Below are 16,862 nucleotides of genomic sequence, written 5' to 3'. Positions count from 1 at the left end.
CTAATCTGGCCTGGAGAGAAAGCCTCAATGATGAAAGTCAGCCTAATAAACTAACTGATTCAGTATCAAAATGACTATCAAAGAACTGAAGTGCTTCAAAGCCATTTAAAAACAAGTACATAAACCACCCACACACACATGTTGGTATACTTGGATCTTTAATATCTTCCATTTTTCACCTGTCAACATGCTTCTGAAAAAAAAAAGAATTGAATGCCAGAGCCATTTGTGTTAGAAAAAGAGTTGCATGAATATAGCCAATTTAATTCTCGTTTTGAGCTCTCAGATCTCAGCACAGATAGCACCAAGCTCTTGGGGGAAGGGAACCCCAATTCTTTCCAACCTCTCTTAGCTTTCCCAAAATGAACATAAAATTTAAATTATATCAGAGTATTTATTACTCATACACAGATGCAAGACAATCTCCTCTCAAAAAAAAAAAAAAAGCAAAGAAAGAAGGAAAAAAACGCTAAACCAAAAAACAGCCCTTCTCCCCCCACCAAACCAGAGTGCCATCTGTAGCCACTCAAATTCATCCAACATCCACAGTAATTGTTTAAAGACATAAATGGAAGCATGACTTCTCCTATAACTCTTCCAGTGGATTTCCACTGCCTCAGAATAAATTTCAAATCCACCTCTGTTGCTCATAAACACATCCCTGACCTGAACCTTGTCTTCCTTCTTTCTTGCCTCCTTCCTGCTCCTTCCCTGATCTCCAGCCAGCCTGGCTTTCCTTTTGTTCCTCAGGCTTACCAAGTCCTAGGTCTTTGACCCTTGCAAGCCTCACTCTTGAAGGATCTTCACGTGTTACAGTGTGACGTGGTCTCAGCTCAAATGCCTTCTGGGGCCCCCTAAAGAAGGATTTACCACCATTCCCCATTCTCTTTCATAGGATTGTTGTTTTTTTTTTAATTGATTTTACCACCATCTGAAATTCTCTTGTTTACTCATTTGCTTTGTTAGTCTTCTCACAGCAGGATGCAAGCTCCATGAGAGCAAGGACTCTCTGCATCTTGTTCACCTGTACCCCATACCTGGAACTGTACCTGGATGCGAGCACACAGCATCGCAATGCCACCACTCTGTATCTTAGTCAGTTTGTCAAGAAAGCAACGGGCTCTGTTCTTCAATGTGCTAACTTGAAGTGAGTTGCCATGAAGACAGAAGATACCAGAAAACTCTAGAAAAGAAATCCACATTAAATAATTTGATCTGGCACTTAGATTGAGCACATTAGCACATTGCTGAAATTATATATTAGGCTTTGTAACTAAGGCAACATAGCTTTTAGTTGGACACACTTTAAAATATATTTTATATTGTCCCAACTACAAATTCACCATTTAGGAATATTTTTACTGATTAATAGAATGATATACTATAGCATTCCCTGTTCAGATAAATAACTCACCAAATTAAGAAAGATGTTTCTCTTCTGGTATCCAGAAATGCAGAAAATTATTAGTATGCTTGAAAGGTGGAAGGTACAGGGGGAGGGTTTAACTCTAGCAGGGACACATTCTGGAACCCTAGTACTAGACCACAGACTCTTAAAACTAGGTAGCACCTTCAAAATTACTTAATCTAACCTTTCACTTGAAAACAGAGCTTCCTAGATATTAAATGTAATAACAGTTCTAATACTACATTATATGAAAATTTGTAGCTTTCAAAATACTTTCATATATATTTTATGCTTGATATTTATAATCTAGTGAGAAAGGCAGGAAAGTTCTTATCATTTACCATCCTGCATTTGGGACAATAAAGAGATAAGGACTTGCTCAAGTACATAGCCAGAACCTTGAAACAAGCTGTAAAAAATCAATGCCTACCCACCTGGCAAATTCTTGGCCTCATTCCCACAGCTAATAAAGAATGGTGCCAAAAGATGTTAGAATTTTTTGAATTAAAATCAATTTTTCTTTCTGCTCTTTGCTTTCTCTTCCCAATGTTATATGGCTATCCAAGGTCCCTTGGACAGCAAGGAGATCAATCCAGTCAATTCTAAAGGAAATCAACCCTGCATATTCACTGGAAGAACTGATGCTAAAGCTGAAGCTCCAATACTTTGGCCATCTGATGCGAAGAGCTGCCCCACTGCAAAAAACCCTGATGCTAGAAAAGACTGAGGGCAAGAGGAGAAGCGGTGGTAGAGGATGAGATGGTTGGATGGGATCATCGACTCAATGGACATGAGTTCGAACAAGCTCCAGGAGGTGATGAAGGAGAGGGAAGCCTGGAGTGCTGCAGTCCATAGGTTCCCAAAAAGTCATCCACCACTCAGCGACTAAACAAAAACAAAGTAATCTCTGCTGGTTGGGATAGTGCCAGGACTAGAACCCAATATGAAACTTGTCCTGCCTCACCAAGCTAACTTAGTAAATGAAAACCAAGAATTCATACCATTTCATGAGACTTGATATGAGCCATTCTAGCTCAAAACACGGAGAAGGCAATGGCAACCCACTCCAGTACTCTTGCCTGGAAAATCCCGTGGATGGAGGAGCCTGGTAGGCTGCAGTCCATGGAGTCGCTAAGAGTCGGGCACGACTGACTTCACTTTCACTTTTCACTTTTCACTTTCATGCATTGGAGAAGGAAATGGCAACCCACTCCAGTATTCTTGCCTGGAGAATCCCAGGGAGAGCGGAGCCTAGTGGGCTGCCATCTATGGGGTCGCACAGAGTTGGACACGACTGAAGCGACTTAGCAGCAGTAGCAGTAGCAGCTCAAAACACTCATCAATCTCCAGTTAACAGTCTAAATGTCTAACACCAAAGAAATAGTAAAATACTGTATGACGTTATGGATATTATACAACCAGCAAAATAATGTCTTTGGAGATATAAGGGTCATAATAACAGCTAACATTTGTTGATCAAACATTTACTCTGTACCAAATACTATTCTTTAACTACATCATATATCACATGTATTATAAAAATAATAATAACTGTAGATAACATATCAAGTTCATTTAATCTTTATAATAACCTTTCACTAGGAATTATCTCATATAGAAGAAGAAACTGAGGAACAGAGGGGTTAAAATATTTTCCTAAGCTAGTGTAGTTGGCAAGGGTAGAGCGATCAGGATTTGAATCTGGGAACTTTGACTCTAGTTCCCACGCTCTTAACAAATATCCACACCTAGGATAGAGATTATAATCTAATGGAAACTAAAAAAGTTATGTGTATAAACACAACACATTGGTTTCTTTGATATAAATCTGTATTTTTATTGTAAAACTACTAACAGCTAGCATTTATTGAGTGCTTACTTAATACCCCAGGTAAGTTCCAAGTACGATCTGTATATAAATCTTATTTAATTCTCTACCATCTTGCAATAGGTATTATGTCCTTCACTTTACTGATGAGGTTGCTGAGGCTTAAAGAGATTCAGACTGTCTCTTCCCAAAGTCCGTATTCTACACTCAACAAATGGCAGCAGCAGTTACTGTTACTTTCTAATAATGAGATTACTGTTGATTTCAATGTCTTCTTTGTATCTTTCAAAGTTTTCTACAATGAAACCTTGTCTTCATCTTCCTTAAAATGAGAGGAACACAAATAAAAGAGGCAGAATGTGTGAGATACTAGATTTAAGTGCATGCTCCTGGAACCAGAGTGTGGCTCTCTGCCAGAGGGAGCCTACACAGCAGATGGATGCTTCAGGGAGAGCAGAGTGAGCAGAGTTCTGGGTACTTCCTGGCATCCAGGAACCAGGCTGAAGACTTCTATGTGCCCAACACAGTAATGCTGAGTAAGTCTTTGCTCTTCTAAAAGTCTTACATGTATTAACTCATTTAATTTTCATGGTAACCACATGCTGGGTTGCTTAAATATCCTCCATAGGGTCTGTGATCCCTTGACAGGACTTATTCATTCATTCACCGGATATTTATTGAGCACTTACACATGCCATGCGTTGGTGATACAAAAGTGATTAAAACATGGTCCCAGCTCTGACAGAGTCCTTGGTCCTTGGGGAAGGCACAAACAAAGTAGGTACATGAACAGAAAATAGCAGCTAAGATTTATTGAGAGATTAACACGTTGCCTCAACGCAACATCAATCCTACCCAAGTTTCTAGCCCCCCCGGTCTGTTCTGTGGACTTTGGCCTTACTATGCTGGTCTCCATGATCAAGCGAAAAATTTCCTTAAAAGTCTCTCTCCCTCCCTCTCTCTCAGCTTATTGGTTCTATATCTCTGGAGAACTCTGATTGCAAGACATGAACTTTCTGTTTAATCCTTAAGACTTTTATGTGATTGAATTACCATGAGAAAGATACAGTTATTATCACTCTTGGGCTTCCCAGGTGGCTCTCGTGGTAAAGAACCCATCTGTCAATGCAGGAGACAAAAGAGATGCGAGTCTGATCCTTGGGTTGGGAAGATCCCCTGGAGGAGGGCATGGCAACCCACTCCAGTGCTCTTGCCTGGACAATCTCATGGACAAACGAGCCTGGCAGACTACAGTCCATGGGGTTGTAAAGAGTTGGACATGACTGAGTGACTCAGCACATCACTCTCACTTTCCAGATGAGAAAACATGTTCACTGACTTCCTAAGGTCACACACATGAGATTTAACCTAGGTCTGACTGACTCCGAAGTCAGGGCTCATAAACCTTCTGCTCCTTGGCCTTGAAGAGTGGGAATTGAGAACTAAGTCAGCACAGGGCAGGCAGCACCTTGCCCTCAACCTAGGAGAACGTGGGAAGGCTTCCTTCCTTGAAGGGGTTGCTTTTGTTTGACTTTGAATGATCAGAACAGACTGTCACCACACAGAGAAGGAAATGGACAGTGTATGCACGGGAAAGAGAAGGCAAGGAGCTCCTGTCTGGCCCAGGCGATGAGACACGAGGGCATACAGTAGCCCACGTATGAAAATGTTGCCCAGCACACAAAGACATTTGGACCTTACCTTTAAAGCATGAGGAACAATCAAAGGCAGGTGAGGAAACTGACCTCTCTGATGGCTGTGAAGAGGACGGATTGGAAGGTAGAAACAGCAAGGTCTGGTCAGCAGGGGATGAAAAAGACAGAACAGAGTCGGGAAGGATAATCAACAGCTCTTGAGGACCTCCTGACATGAGGCAGTCAGAAAGGAAGAACTGGAAATGAGTCCAACACTGACTCTGCCTTGGCTACTTTGTAGACACGGTTCTTTGAATTAGGGGCACAACGAGATGAAAAGAAACTTAATGATGAAGGTCAATAGCACAGGAGTAGGGTTCTACCTGCTGCAGGGCTTACAGAGCACTTTCTATCATTGCCACCATATACCAGCACTGTGGGCAATTTCTCATATGGCATTTTTCAGTGACTCACTAAGGGCATTTATAAAGGCTGAGTGTACTGGTTGCACAGCTAGACCACCAGTTTCCTAGTTTTAGGCCCTGTACTTCAGCTTAGGGAAACTGCTCATTGTAGGAAAAGCAAAGTGACATCATCTCAACTGGCAGCGGTGCCTTGGAATGTGATGTTGAGATAAGTGCCGAGGCCAGAGAGAAAGATGACCATGATTGATTAGTGATGTCTGCTACAGTCACTGAAGGGATAGTATAGGACATAGGCACTGAGAATAGAGGATTATAGAATATGCTAGTATTTAACAGGACGGTGCACAGAAGAGGGAACTCTGTAAGGCTTCTCTGCAAAAAGATGCAGCAATAATCTACCTGAAAACTAAAATAGCAAGCAGTAATGGCTAGCCACCAAAAGCTATCAGACCCACATGTAACAACCAGTCTGAGAGAGAGCCATCTGAAAAAGAAGCTGGCATTTACATCACACCCTTTCGATGTTTTCATATTTATGATCTCATTTGATTTTCATGACAACTCTGAGGGCGGGAGCCAGCATTACTGCTACCTGACAAATGGGGAGGGTGAGGCCAAAGAAGGTCCAGAACTCACTCAAGGTTGCATAACTATTCAGGAGATGGAGTCTTTTCAGGTCCTCATCCTTCCCTTTGCACACCGCTGACTCACTGACAGCATCTGCGGTGGCAACCCAGGACAAAGCTATAAATGGGCCCATTGTATGTGTACTCAGCAGAGAGATGGCCCTGGGGACACATTTATTTGTGTGCCTTTGGGCAGTTACCCAACCAGCCCCAGCACCTTTGAACGTGAAAGGCACCACAGGCTCCAAGTCTTTGTCTATTCACGTTTTTGGAATCATTACTAAAGTAAACTTTGACTTATCCTCTTATACAGAGAATAAAAATCCTCAGGAAGGTTGTTTCACTTGGCTTTGGTTTCCTCAACTGCAAAATGAGGCTGGACTTGATTGGTTCATCTTCCAGGGTAGCACACATCATCACACTTTCATGATAATGGCCAAGGCTTTCACGGAATCTCAATGAACACCCAGCTGTCCTTCTCAGGGAGAAAGGGCTATTGTTTCTAGTAGAAGCCAGGTTTTTTGATAAAGTGTTTTATAGAATGCAAGCTGTGAAAGTTTAGAGTCCACAGGACTAGTGATATCATATGTCCCTTCCCATGATAAAATATGAAGAATCGGTCAGTGTCATTGAAAGGAGCTCACTGGACTAAAACACTCCTGCCTAGCTGGACTTCTTCAGGCAGGTGACTGGTCTGGAGGCTCAAGATCTGATAGTAAAATTAACTTGTTTATTTCTGAGGAAGGCTCTTGAAATATCAGTCAAATTTAGATGATCTGTTATTGGCTTGTCAGCCAGAGATCTGGGCTAAATTTCAAACACCAGCCAGATTTTCCAATTACAGCATTATACAAATAAAGGGCCCTTGACTAGGAATCAAGATTGGCTCATAAATGCTGGTTCTGCCTTTTGGTAAGGTTGTCACTTTGAACAAGTCACTGAACATCATGGAGCCTTGGATGCCTTCTGTTTGAAATGAGGATACTCATACCTATTTGTACCACATAGACAGAGTGTAGAATAAGATATGTACATGAAGATGTGGTCTTTCTATATACCAGATCTAAGCTTCTGAAGATGGAGTCCACAGCTGCCTCTTTCAGTCATAGTCACTGGGCCTAGCATTATACCTGAGACTAAAGAAAAAGCTTCAGATATACCTGGTAAATGAATGAACATTTTGGAAACTTTGAGGTCTGTACACCACATAATCTTACACTTATGTCCTAGGTGAGCATAATTTGCTTCTACTGTTTATTAAAGATATGTGACATGGATCACTCTGGGTCTTTAAAAAAAAAAAGCCTAAAATACTAGTTCATAATAGAAGTCTATATGAACTCAGGAGAAACAAAAGTCTGATACATAGTCAAAATATGTGTGAATTAGTGTGTAGTTATGATTCTGACATCATTTGTCATGGAGCTCTATCTTTTGCATGGAAATGTTCAAGCCTAGAATTGTAGTTGAACTTTCAGCTCTAACTTTGAGCTTGGTACCATTAGCCAAGGTAAGAGCACGATACGCCTCCACTTACTGAAATGTGGGGGAAGAATGAGTCTGACAGGCACCATCGTAACAGAGTCATAGAACCAATGTCAGAATAACAGGCTTCTGAACACCCACCTGTTTCCTGACACATGGATAACACAGGCCCATGCAGACTGACTTCTGCAAAAGGAAACTGACTTTCCTACCATTGAAGAGGAGCCAGCAATTCCACTTCTGGTTGTTTGTCTGAAGAAAACAAAAACACTAGTTCTAAAAGATATATGCATCCCAGTGTTCATCACAGTCTTATTTACAGTAGTCAAGATATGGAAGGAATCTAAGTGTCCCTCAACAGATGAATGAATAAAGAAGATATGATAAATACTTGAAAAAAGTGAACGTGTTAGTTGCTCAGACCTGTTCAACTCTTTGCAACCCCATGGACTGTAGCCTGGAAGGCTCCTCTGTCCATGGGAATTCTCCAGGCAAGAATACCAGAGTGGGTAGCCATTTCCTTCTCCAGGGGATCTTCCTTACCAGGGATCAAACCCTGGTCCCCTACACTGCAGGCAGATTCCTTATCATCTGAGCCACCAGGGAAAGGATCTAGAAACTGCTTGCAATGCAGGAGACCCAGGTTTGATCACTGTGTCAGGAAGATGCCCCAGAGAAGGGAATGGCTACCCACTCTAGTATTCTTGCCTGGAGAATTCCTTAGGTGGTATTATTCACTTAGCCATAAAAGAGAATGAAATCTTGCCATATGCAATAGCATGGGTAGACCTGGAGGGTATTATGTGAAGTGAAATAAATCAGAGAAAGACAAATACTGTTTGTTTTCACTTATATGTGGAATATAAAAAACAAAACTGATAAACAGATATAATAGAAAAAATATAAAAAATAGAAATAAACTCACAGATACAGAGAAAAAAATTAGTGGTTGCCAGAGGGGAGAGGGGTGGGGGGACAGGTGAAATAGGTGAAGGTACAAACTACCAACTATAAAATAAATAATAGGGATGTAAGGTACAGCACAGGGAAAATCGTCAATAATATTATAATAACTTTGTCTGGTGAGTAATCTATAAAAATATTGAATCACTATATTATATACCAGACACTAATATAATATTGTAGGTCAACTATACTTCAACAAAAAAAAAAAAAGAGAGAGAGAGAGAAAGGGACTCAAGGGTATGTGTCTATTTGTTCTTCTCTGAGTCTCTCTCTTAAACATTCCCCTGACCTTTGCTCCAGACATGCTGGCCTCCTTGCTGTTCTACCCACATTCTGAGCCTTTCACTAGCTCTCCCCGCTGCTACTTTGGATTGTTCCTCCAGATAATTACTTGACCGCTCACTCCCTTCCCTCCCTCAAGCCTTTGCTTAAATGTCTTCTCAGAGAAGCTCTGTGCAGGCAGGAATCTGTTTTATTCACTACTGAGCCTCTAGCACCTAGAACCATGTCTAACATCTAGTATGCATTCAATATACAATTTTTAATGCATAAATAGTTCTATGTTCAGAGCTACATAGGAAAGGTGCATAAACGCATTTCTGTTTTTCAGCACAGCAAAAGCAAAGATCAAAGCAAACTTACAGCATACGTGCAATAGGACAGTAGAGGAAGAATTAAGTGGTGAGAGCGGATAGTAATATATCTGAACCATTTTCTGTGTGTCAGGAAAAGCACGCTTTGAGGTGGGAGGAAGAGGAGTCAATTATGAGAATTCAAACCTTAGAGGGAGTGAATATGTGGAATCCAAATCATTCAGCAGATGCCAGAGACTCTTAGAGCTGGAATTTCTAGAGGGATGACAGATCAATGCTCGTACTTTGTTTGCAAGGAAACAGAACTCCAGGAAGGTAAAGTAATCCTCTCCACACACATAACCGAGAAGTCATAACACTTAAGACTCAAACCTGAGTCTGATGCCTGGGCCCATGGTCTTTCAAACAAAAGATCCAAATCTGCACAAATTCAGTAAACATATTGAGCTTCTAAGATTCACAAATTTTCCAGTCAAGACTAATTTGGCATCTGAAAAACCTCACATCCATCATGTGCCACTGCATGCACAAATGTGTCATACAACGTTAATTTGTTTACACACATTAATTTACTTACACCACTTTCCCAATTCCAAATGCCTGGCTCTATAGGCATTATTTTCAGATCTGGTCATAAGCCAGAAAAAAAGGAAATAGAACCCAGAATGAAAAGGAGAAATTGAAGAATGAGTAAAGTGGAGAAAGGAAGGCAAACATACAAGGAAAGCAGAAGGGAGAGAAAAAAGAGAAAAAAGAAAAAAAATGTACAGGATATTGACAACAATGCCTCTGGGAATATCTTTGAATAGCTCTGCTATAACTTGTCTCTTTCCATTATGAAATCATTTCCTTGGAGCTAATCCCCAAAATAATTCAGGATCAAGTACATATTTTCAAATGGACTATTTCTTTTCTTTGGCTTCTCAAAAGGTGTCTTACAATTAGCACTCCACAATACATATATTTCCCTAGTAATCTCATATTTATAGATCTTGTTTCTCCAGGAAAAATATAGATTTGAGAATGTATTTTTGTTATATTCACCATAAGACCCCAAATAATACTTTACAATGTACACTATGAAGTGATCAGTCACTTAAATCTGGTTTTATTCACTTAGTCAATAAACATCTAAGGATCCACTCTGCATAGCGAGATAAGAATAGAGAGGGAAATGATGGACCTAAGTCCTGCCCTCATGGAGCTTACCTCTGAGTCAGAGATTCAGCTTAAACAACCGCAGATCATAAAAATAGCTTTTAGGAAAGACAGGAGACCAAGATGGACTCAGTGCGCAGGGTGTATGTCTGGGAGCGTGGGATGACAAGGATGGGAGGGAAGGTCTCCAGACAGGGTGGCAGTATTGCTGGGACCACAAGAGAATCAGTTACTCCATGAGCTGGAAAAACAGTGTTCTTGGCAGGGCAAAAGCCCTGAGGCAGGAAAGTATTTGCTTTAGACAATCTGAGACAGGTAACAAAGCCGCTGGTATACCTGACATACTAGATGAGCTTGATGAAGCACAGGATGCCAGAGCTCCTGGCTCCTGTAACTCTTCTGCAATCATCTTTCTCCCTTTCTTAATTCCATTCATGAGTTTCCATAACGCAAGTGGGGCTTCCCTGGCGGCTCAGTGGTAAAGATTCTGCCTGCCAATGCAGGATACACGGCTTCGACTTCTGGGTGGGGAAGATCCATCCCCTGGAAGAGGAAACGGCAGCCCACTCCAGTATTCTTGCCTAAAAAATCCCATGAAGAGAGGAGCCTGACAGGCTACAGTCCATGGGATTGCAAAGAGTTGGACGTTAAGCACAGCACAACACAGCACAGACCACAATTATGAAAGTAAAATTGAACATAATTTAAAAATCCAGCATTTAGAGTCTCCAAAAGTTCTAAAAATACCCCCCAAAATTCCTTTGACATTTCTCTCCATCTCCTCATTGTCTTCTAGTAAACCTTCTTGCCCTCAAATAGTGATATTAGAAACTGAAAACACATTTAATGTCATTGTTTTCTTTTGGCTAACTACTATATAAAATGTCATGTTCTTTATACATTTCATGGCAAATATTTAGTTTCAGGTAGATAATCTTTGATAGACTTAGTTAGAGAATCCAACCACTGTTTATATCATTATTGCTACAGAAAAATCTGTTTCAAGTGACTGCTTCACAGACAAACTCAGGAACATAAAAACTATGAGTTGCTGACTTCCTGCAACTTGTTTATTTGAGACATGGATAGCATATGTGCCAAATCCAACAGAGAAAATTACTCACAGTCTTCTAGCATGGTTTATCTAAGTTAATTTTTTTTAAAGACTACATGTTCTTTTAGAGATTTAAAGTTGACCTTGGGAATTAGATGGGAATTTGTACATAAAAGGAGGCTTTTTCCACACCCGAGCCCTTTAAGAAGGAGAGAAATTGCATAAGGAATGGAATATATATTAAAATCTCATATGCCTCCTTAAGAGTTTCCAAAATAACATCACTATTTCTGGGAAGGGAATTGATAGAAAAGTGAGAAGCAGTCCCTTTAAAACTTCTTAGCTAACTACAAAATGAATGGTTGCAGCTTCAAAATGCTTTGTTCCTTTTTGGTTATAGCAAAGAATTTTCCAAACAAATAAACTTCATTCCTAGATAGGCGAAAGAAACACTTTTACTATTACAAGGTTCATTGCAACAACAGAAGATCAGTTAACCTAGAGCTGCTTAAATTTTTCTAAACATTGATTTTGGAGATAATAGGTATTAACAAGGAATTGAGAAGTGTGATTCTGTGAATACTCATATTTAAAAGAGAGACAGATGCAACCAATAAAACTTAAGTCCTAGTTTTCAATCAGGTTAACGTCCACTTTGATACAAAGCAAAAAGAAAAAGCTCATATTTAAAATGTTATGGGTGATCAAAACTAGGAGATTTGTGATGAACATGGGTCCAAAATCTATTCTCCTATTTTTTTACCTCAATGTATTAGTTTTTATTCTTGCAATTTAGAAAAAGTACTGCAGAAGCACTCAGTGCAGAATATACTTACTGACAGGCTATTATGACTAATAAAAACAATAAAATTTATTAAATTAACTTGCACATTGCAATTAAACCCAGTGAATCTTTAAAATATGCTTGTTAACTTTAAAAATTATTTTAGGATGAAACCATTGGCACCCCCAAACTTTTCTTTTCAGTAAAACATCTAAGAGCCTGACTAGGGAACTGAAAACATCAGCACTTTTAGTCCAGTTCTGCCAGGCAAGGGAAAACGTCCCATACTGCCTTACAAATTAACAAATGTCCCTGGAAACCCTGACTCAGTTTCACTTACCTTAGAAAAAAAGTAGCTAAAAGGTCGTTTTCAAACTTTAATAATAACATATGTAAAACAACAAAATCCTGGAATAGTTGCTCTAATCACACAGACTGCACTGTAAGCTTGGCCAGTACACACACCCTTTATGAGTATTAATAATTCCCTTTGCTCATCCTCTTTCCCTTCACAGTCAAACTACTTAAGGCTCCACATCACATGATATTCTTTAGGAAAGACCCGATACTAACCATTGCCAAAAAAAATTTTTTTAATGTAGAAATCAACAAATCAAGTTCCTTAAAATACACTTTTGAAAGAAAAGTATTTGAAAAGAGTCATGGAGCCACAAAGTATAATACCAGTAATGTGCTTGAGGTCCCTGCAAAATTATTTCACTGCCTTCTGTGATACTGGACCCAGTGGAGAGGTAGCAACAGTGCTCCTCTATGGCCAGAATTTCCAACATTGAATGAATGGAGCATATATCCTATTCCATCAAAATGAGAACACAAAAGTAAACCATGAGCCATTCTGATGAATCTCTGTTTACTCTTGCTTTACACAAAGTAGAGAAGCAGCTTTGAAAAGTTGCCATGGCCATGTTTTTCCTGAGCAGCAGACATTAATAAATACCAAAACACATAGACACAAATGCAAATGTGAGTTCTCTCCCTTTCTAGAATAATGTATACGGGCAGGTGACATATGTGTGTATAACTGTGCATGAGTGTTTGTGTGTGTGTGTGTGTGTGATTGTGTGTGTCACATGTACTAATTGAGAAGAGACAGCATTTTAACTATCTGGATGTTTGGTGACACTTTCTCTGAGCCCACTGATATTTGATAGATGGCTGCCATGACTGGATTTTAGGGGGTTTCGTATCTTTCCAAGGCTATCTTGATAGATAGAAGCCTAGCTTCCTCTAGGGAAGAGTTAAGTGGGAATGATAACTGCTATGACACACTTTCAGAGTAAGAGCATTAAAGAGGTGAAATTGTGAGATGCAGTATCAGGAACTTGCATATGTTGGCAGAAAGGCTGGCATTTAAGTTGGAAGGCCATTGATAGGCAAACTGGACTTCCAGTTAAGGTTCTCACCAGCCTTTCTAAGGTCATTGAATCAAGAAGATAACAAGTCTTGAATAGCACTGAAGCAGGAACTATAGGTAGATTAAAAAATATTAGTTTCATTTACATTTTTAAGCTACTGGAAACACCTGTCCAATTTCTTTTGCAAGGATCTGATGGATGGGAACTGCACCCCTAGTGTCACCTTTAATTCCTAACAGTGCTAAGATAACATCCTTCATTAGATAAATTTGGCAAATGCAGAGCAATAGTGTTAATTCAGCTCCAACACAAGTCTTTGTTACAGCTCTCCTTTCAGTGTAGTCAGCTCAGATAAGCTTATCACAGGGCTTTGAACTGACATCCTGGGATAGCACAATAGACAATATTACCAGAAGAATCATTAACAAGCATCAGAAAATATTACTTCCTTCAGAGATAATTTCAGTCCATAGTTTATAAGGCAAGAAGTAAATCTTCCAAGTCCCTGGGTAAGATTAAAATCTAATCAGAATGTGTGTGGATTTATTAAGAAATGCTACGTGAAATTTAGCTGGAGAAATCTAGTACCTCTGTAGACACATTTTTTTTTTTTTTTTTCTGAAGAGGGCAATGCACATGAGCTTCTAATTGAAAACTCCCTCAGTAATGCTCTTTCTGTTTGTCTTGCCTTGTTATTCAAAGGTTAAATTCAGTTTGAATTAATGAAAATGATTTAATCTTGATCATTAGTAAACTTAGTTTATTTAGGCCGCTGTTTAAAGAACTAGCTTAAGAACCCTCTGCAAACAAGACCAGGCTCCATAACAAAATGATACCCGGTCTCTCTTTTAAGGCTATTTTCTAAAATCTGTGGGCCATGACTGTAGAATTTTTCACTCCCCCAAATCACATTAACAATGTTTGACATGATGACAGACAGAGCAAAAAGAATTCATTTCTGCCAGATAAGTATAGGCAACACTGCTGTTTTTCTTTCTTTCCACAACCGTTCTTTTCTTATTCCATTTGGTAAATTTCTAAGGAATGTTTCAAATCTGTAAGATAGACCTTGACTTAAGAGGTGGCCTCTCTGCCATTTTCATGGCAGATTTGAGACCCATTATGCACTCGATTCTGCATTGTGAAATCCAGGCTGGGGACAAATTTCTGCCTGTCATCTTAGGAAAGGCCAGGAGTTTTGCACCATCCTGTAGTGTGAAAGCAGAAAATCAAAGCTGCTGCTGCCTGCTTCTTTCCTAATCAGCTTGCTGCTTTTCTGAGGCAATCTTGGTTGTCACCATGTCAAGCTTAGAAGGGTAGTTTAGTAGAATAAAATGTAGTTTAAACAATGTCTCTCCCAGGAAAGTTCCTCTTTACACTTAATATTGAATGCAAAAAGCTAATCAGTTAATTTGATGCTTGGCTAAGAGCCATGACACAGGGAACGCATTTAAGAAGCACAAAATTCTTCTTAAAAAAAACCTGATAAGAGCCCAAATAAGAAGACAAGAGTCCCAGATATTTTCCTCACATCATTCATTCTGTTGCAATGACAGCCCCCTAAAACTAGAGCCTGTGGACAAAATGAAACCCCTCACCCCAAGGGTATGATGTAAATTGCAGAGATAAAAACATCTTAGGAGAATTTTTAAAAAATTTTAAACAGTTCACTGAAAATGACAGCATGGCTAACTGTGTCAATGACCTCTCCTGTCTACTGTCAATTTCAGAAGACAAGTTTCCACTGTAAATGTTTAATCAGTGTAGTCCCAGGAACCCAGAGCAGAAAACCTTCTCTCCCAACTTCTCTGCTTTGCAAGCTCTTTCCTAGCTCTATCTTAGTTCCTTGCAAGCACTTTAGGTTTTTCTCTCCCGTAAGAGCTGGGAGCTCTGTAGGTTCTGAGCTAAACAGAAGCCCTGTGGTTTGATTCCATTAGTCTGAGCCCTGGTCCGCTGCAAGTAAACTGCAGCATTTCTGTTTGCACATCCTGGCAACCGGGTTCTAGACCAGCCACAAACACAGGCTGCACACATATTTCAACGCTGTTCTACCCAAACCTTGCCTGTAGCCAGTCAACCACAACAGAAAGCATCCTACCTTCCATCATGGTGGCAGAATTGCATTCCTTAATTTCCAGAGTCTGAAAAAACACAGGAGGATACGATTCCAGGTCTCAGCTTAAGTCCTCGCAACGCTGCTGCCGCCGAGAGATCTGCTGTGTCCGCTGCTGAAGCCAAAGGAGACAAGTGTTAACCCCAAAGATAGGCCATGGATGCTGCTGGTGCTGCTTCACCTACAGGCTCCCAGGAAGATGCTGCGAGAGAAAGGGAGAGGAACAGCCAGCCGGCCGAGCTGCACCGCCTGCGTTGCCTCGGCCAATCCCTTCAGCTCTGGACCGCGTCACATGGTAGGCAGCCCGCATCTCCTGACACAATACCGCGGGAGAGCACACAGAACCTATTTCCCGTCCCCATTCCCCTCCACCCCCATACCCTCCAGCTTGTCACCAAATGCACAGCCCCTTCCCCACCTGGTGACGCACTTCCCCCGCCCCTCCTCTTCTTAAGCCTATTGCAGCGGCTGGGTACCCGAGATTAATTATCAGACGCCGCCACCTTCACCGCGGACTCGGGCATGAAAGGAGCACCTAAGTGACTCGCTGCGGAGGGGGATTATTATTATTATTATGATTTTAAAGAAAACTTCTTAATAATTCCGTGCAGCCTGGAGTCTTGGCTGCACACACTCAGGCTCCCATTCCCATTTCCCTTTGCCCTGAAGGAATTCCAAATGTCAGTATCTGTGGCCTCCGCACACATCTGTGACTCTCTCTCTCTCATTCAGGAGAGAAAAATCAATCCGGCTGACGTCACATAATAAACAATTATCCCCAAAAGGATGGTGCAGAAGAAATTTCACCCCAGCTCCCTTCAAGAGAGCCAGGGGATTAATCGCGCATGACATGCCGAAGGGCTGGGAACTGTCATTAAAACAAAGAAACAAAAGAACCCACCCGAGTGGGGCTCTGGAATCGCACTGGCAACGCATGAGATAATTTCTGGGGCGGGAGGCGGGAGAGAGGGGAGCAGGCAGAGAGGGAGGCCTCAGATGGACTACAGCTAGCCTTGCGTGCCGCTTCCTCCCCACTGGACCCGGGCAGCAGGCCGCCACGGGGACCGCGGGGGGCAGCTCTGCTCCGCAGCGTTCGAGTCCAGCCGCCAGCGCATCCTTCCGGCCCAGCGCGCACGTGAGCCGCCGCGCAGCCCCAGGTGGAGAGTGGCTGTTACTACCCACTGCAGTCCCTGTAGGAAACCCAACTTTCTTCTAAATGACACTCCCCCACCCCACCCCCAAGCTCCTCTAAGATCCATCTGCAGGCCTGCAAGCTCATTCGTTCACTCCAGTGGGGATCCAGAGGGGGACCCAAGTGTGGAGCCCCGGCCCGAGGGACGGGTGGAGTCCCGGTTATACAGCTTCCAGGGATGGGCTCTGGGCGCCGTGCTGCTGCTTAAGTGGGAAAGGTT

The 16,862-nt window shown here is 41.3% G+C and overlaps 1 protein-coding gene across 14 annotated transcripts in view; it reads right to left on the bottom strand.

The window, feature by feature from the left end:
* Positions 1–15,874, bottom strand: part of SGIP1 (SH3GL interacting endocytic adaptor 1) — a 237,573-nt gene extending 221,699 nt beyond the window's left edge. For 13 of the 14 annotated variants that reach the window (XM_060400212.1, XM_042249325.1, XM_060400213.1 and 10 more), the window contains exon 1: positions 15,436–15,656. In XM_060400212.1, the coding sequence (XP_060256195.1) occupies positions 15,436–15,445 (10 nt within the window). In that variant the 5' untranslated portion in view covers positions 15,446–15,656. Of the gene's footprint in view, positions 1–15,435; positions 15,657–15,830 lie in introns of those variants that run through there. The other variant, XM_060400235.1, reaches the window with a different exon arrangement.
* Between the last annotated feature and the right edge of the window lie 988 nt (positions 15,875–16,862).

The sequence above is a fragment of the Ovis aries genome, chromosome 1 (genome assembly GCF_016772045.2).
Source record: "Ovis aries strain OAR_USU_Benz2616 breed Rambouillet chromosome 1, ARS-UI_Ramb_v3.0, whole genome shotgun sequence".
Classification (NCBI taxonomy): domain Eukaryota; kingdom Metazoa; phylum Chordata; class Mammalia; order Artiodactyla; family Bovidae; genus Ovis; species Ovis aries.
This window is presented reverse-complemented; position numbering and strand designations above follow the sequence as displayed.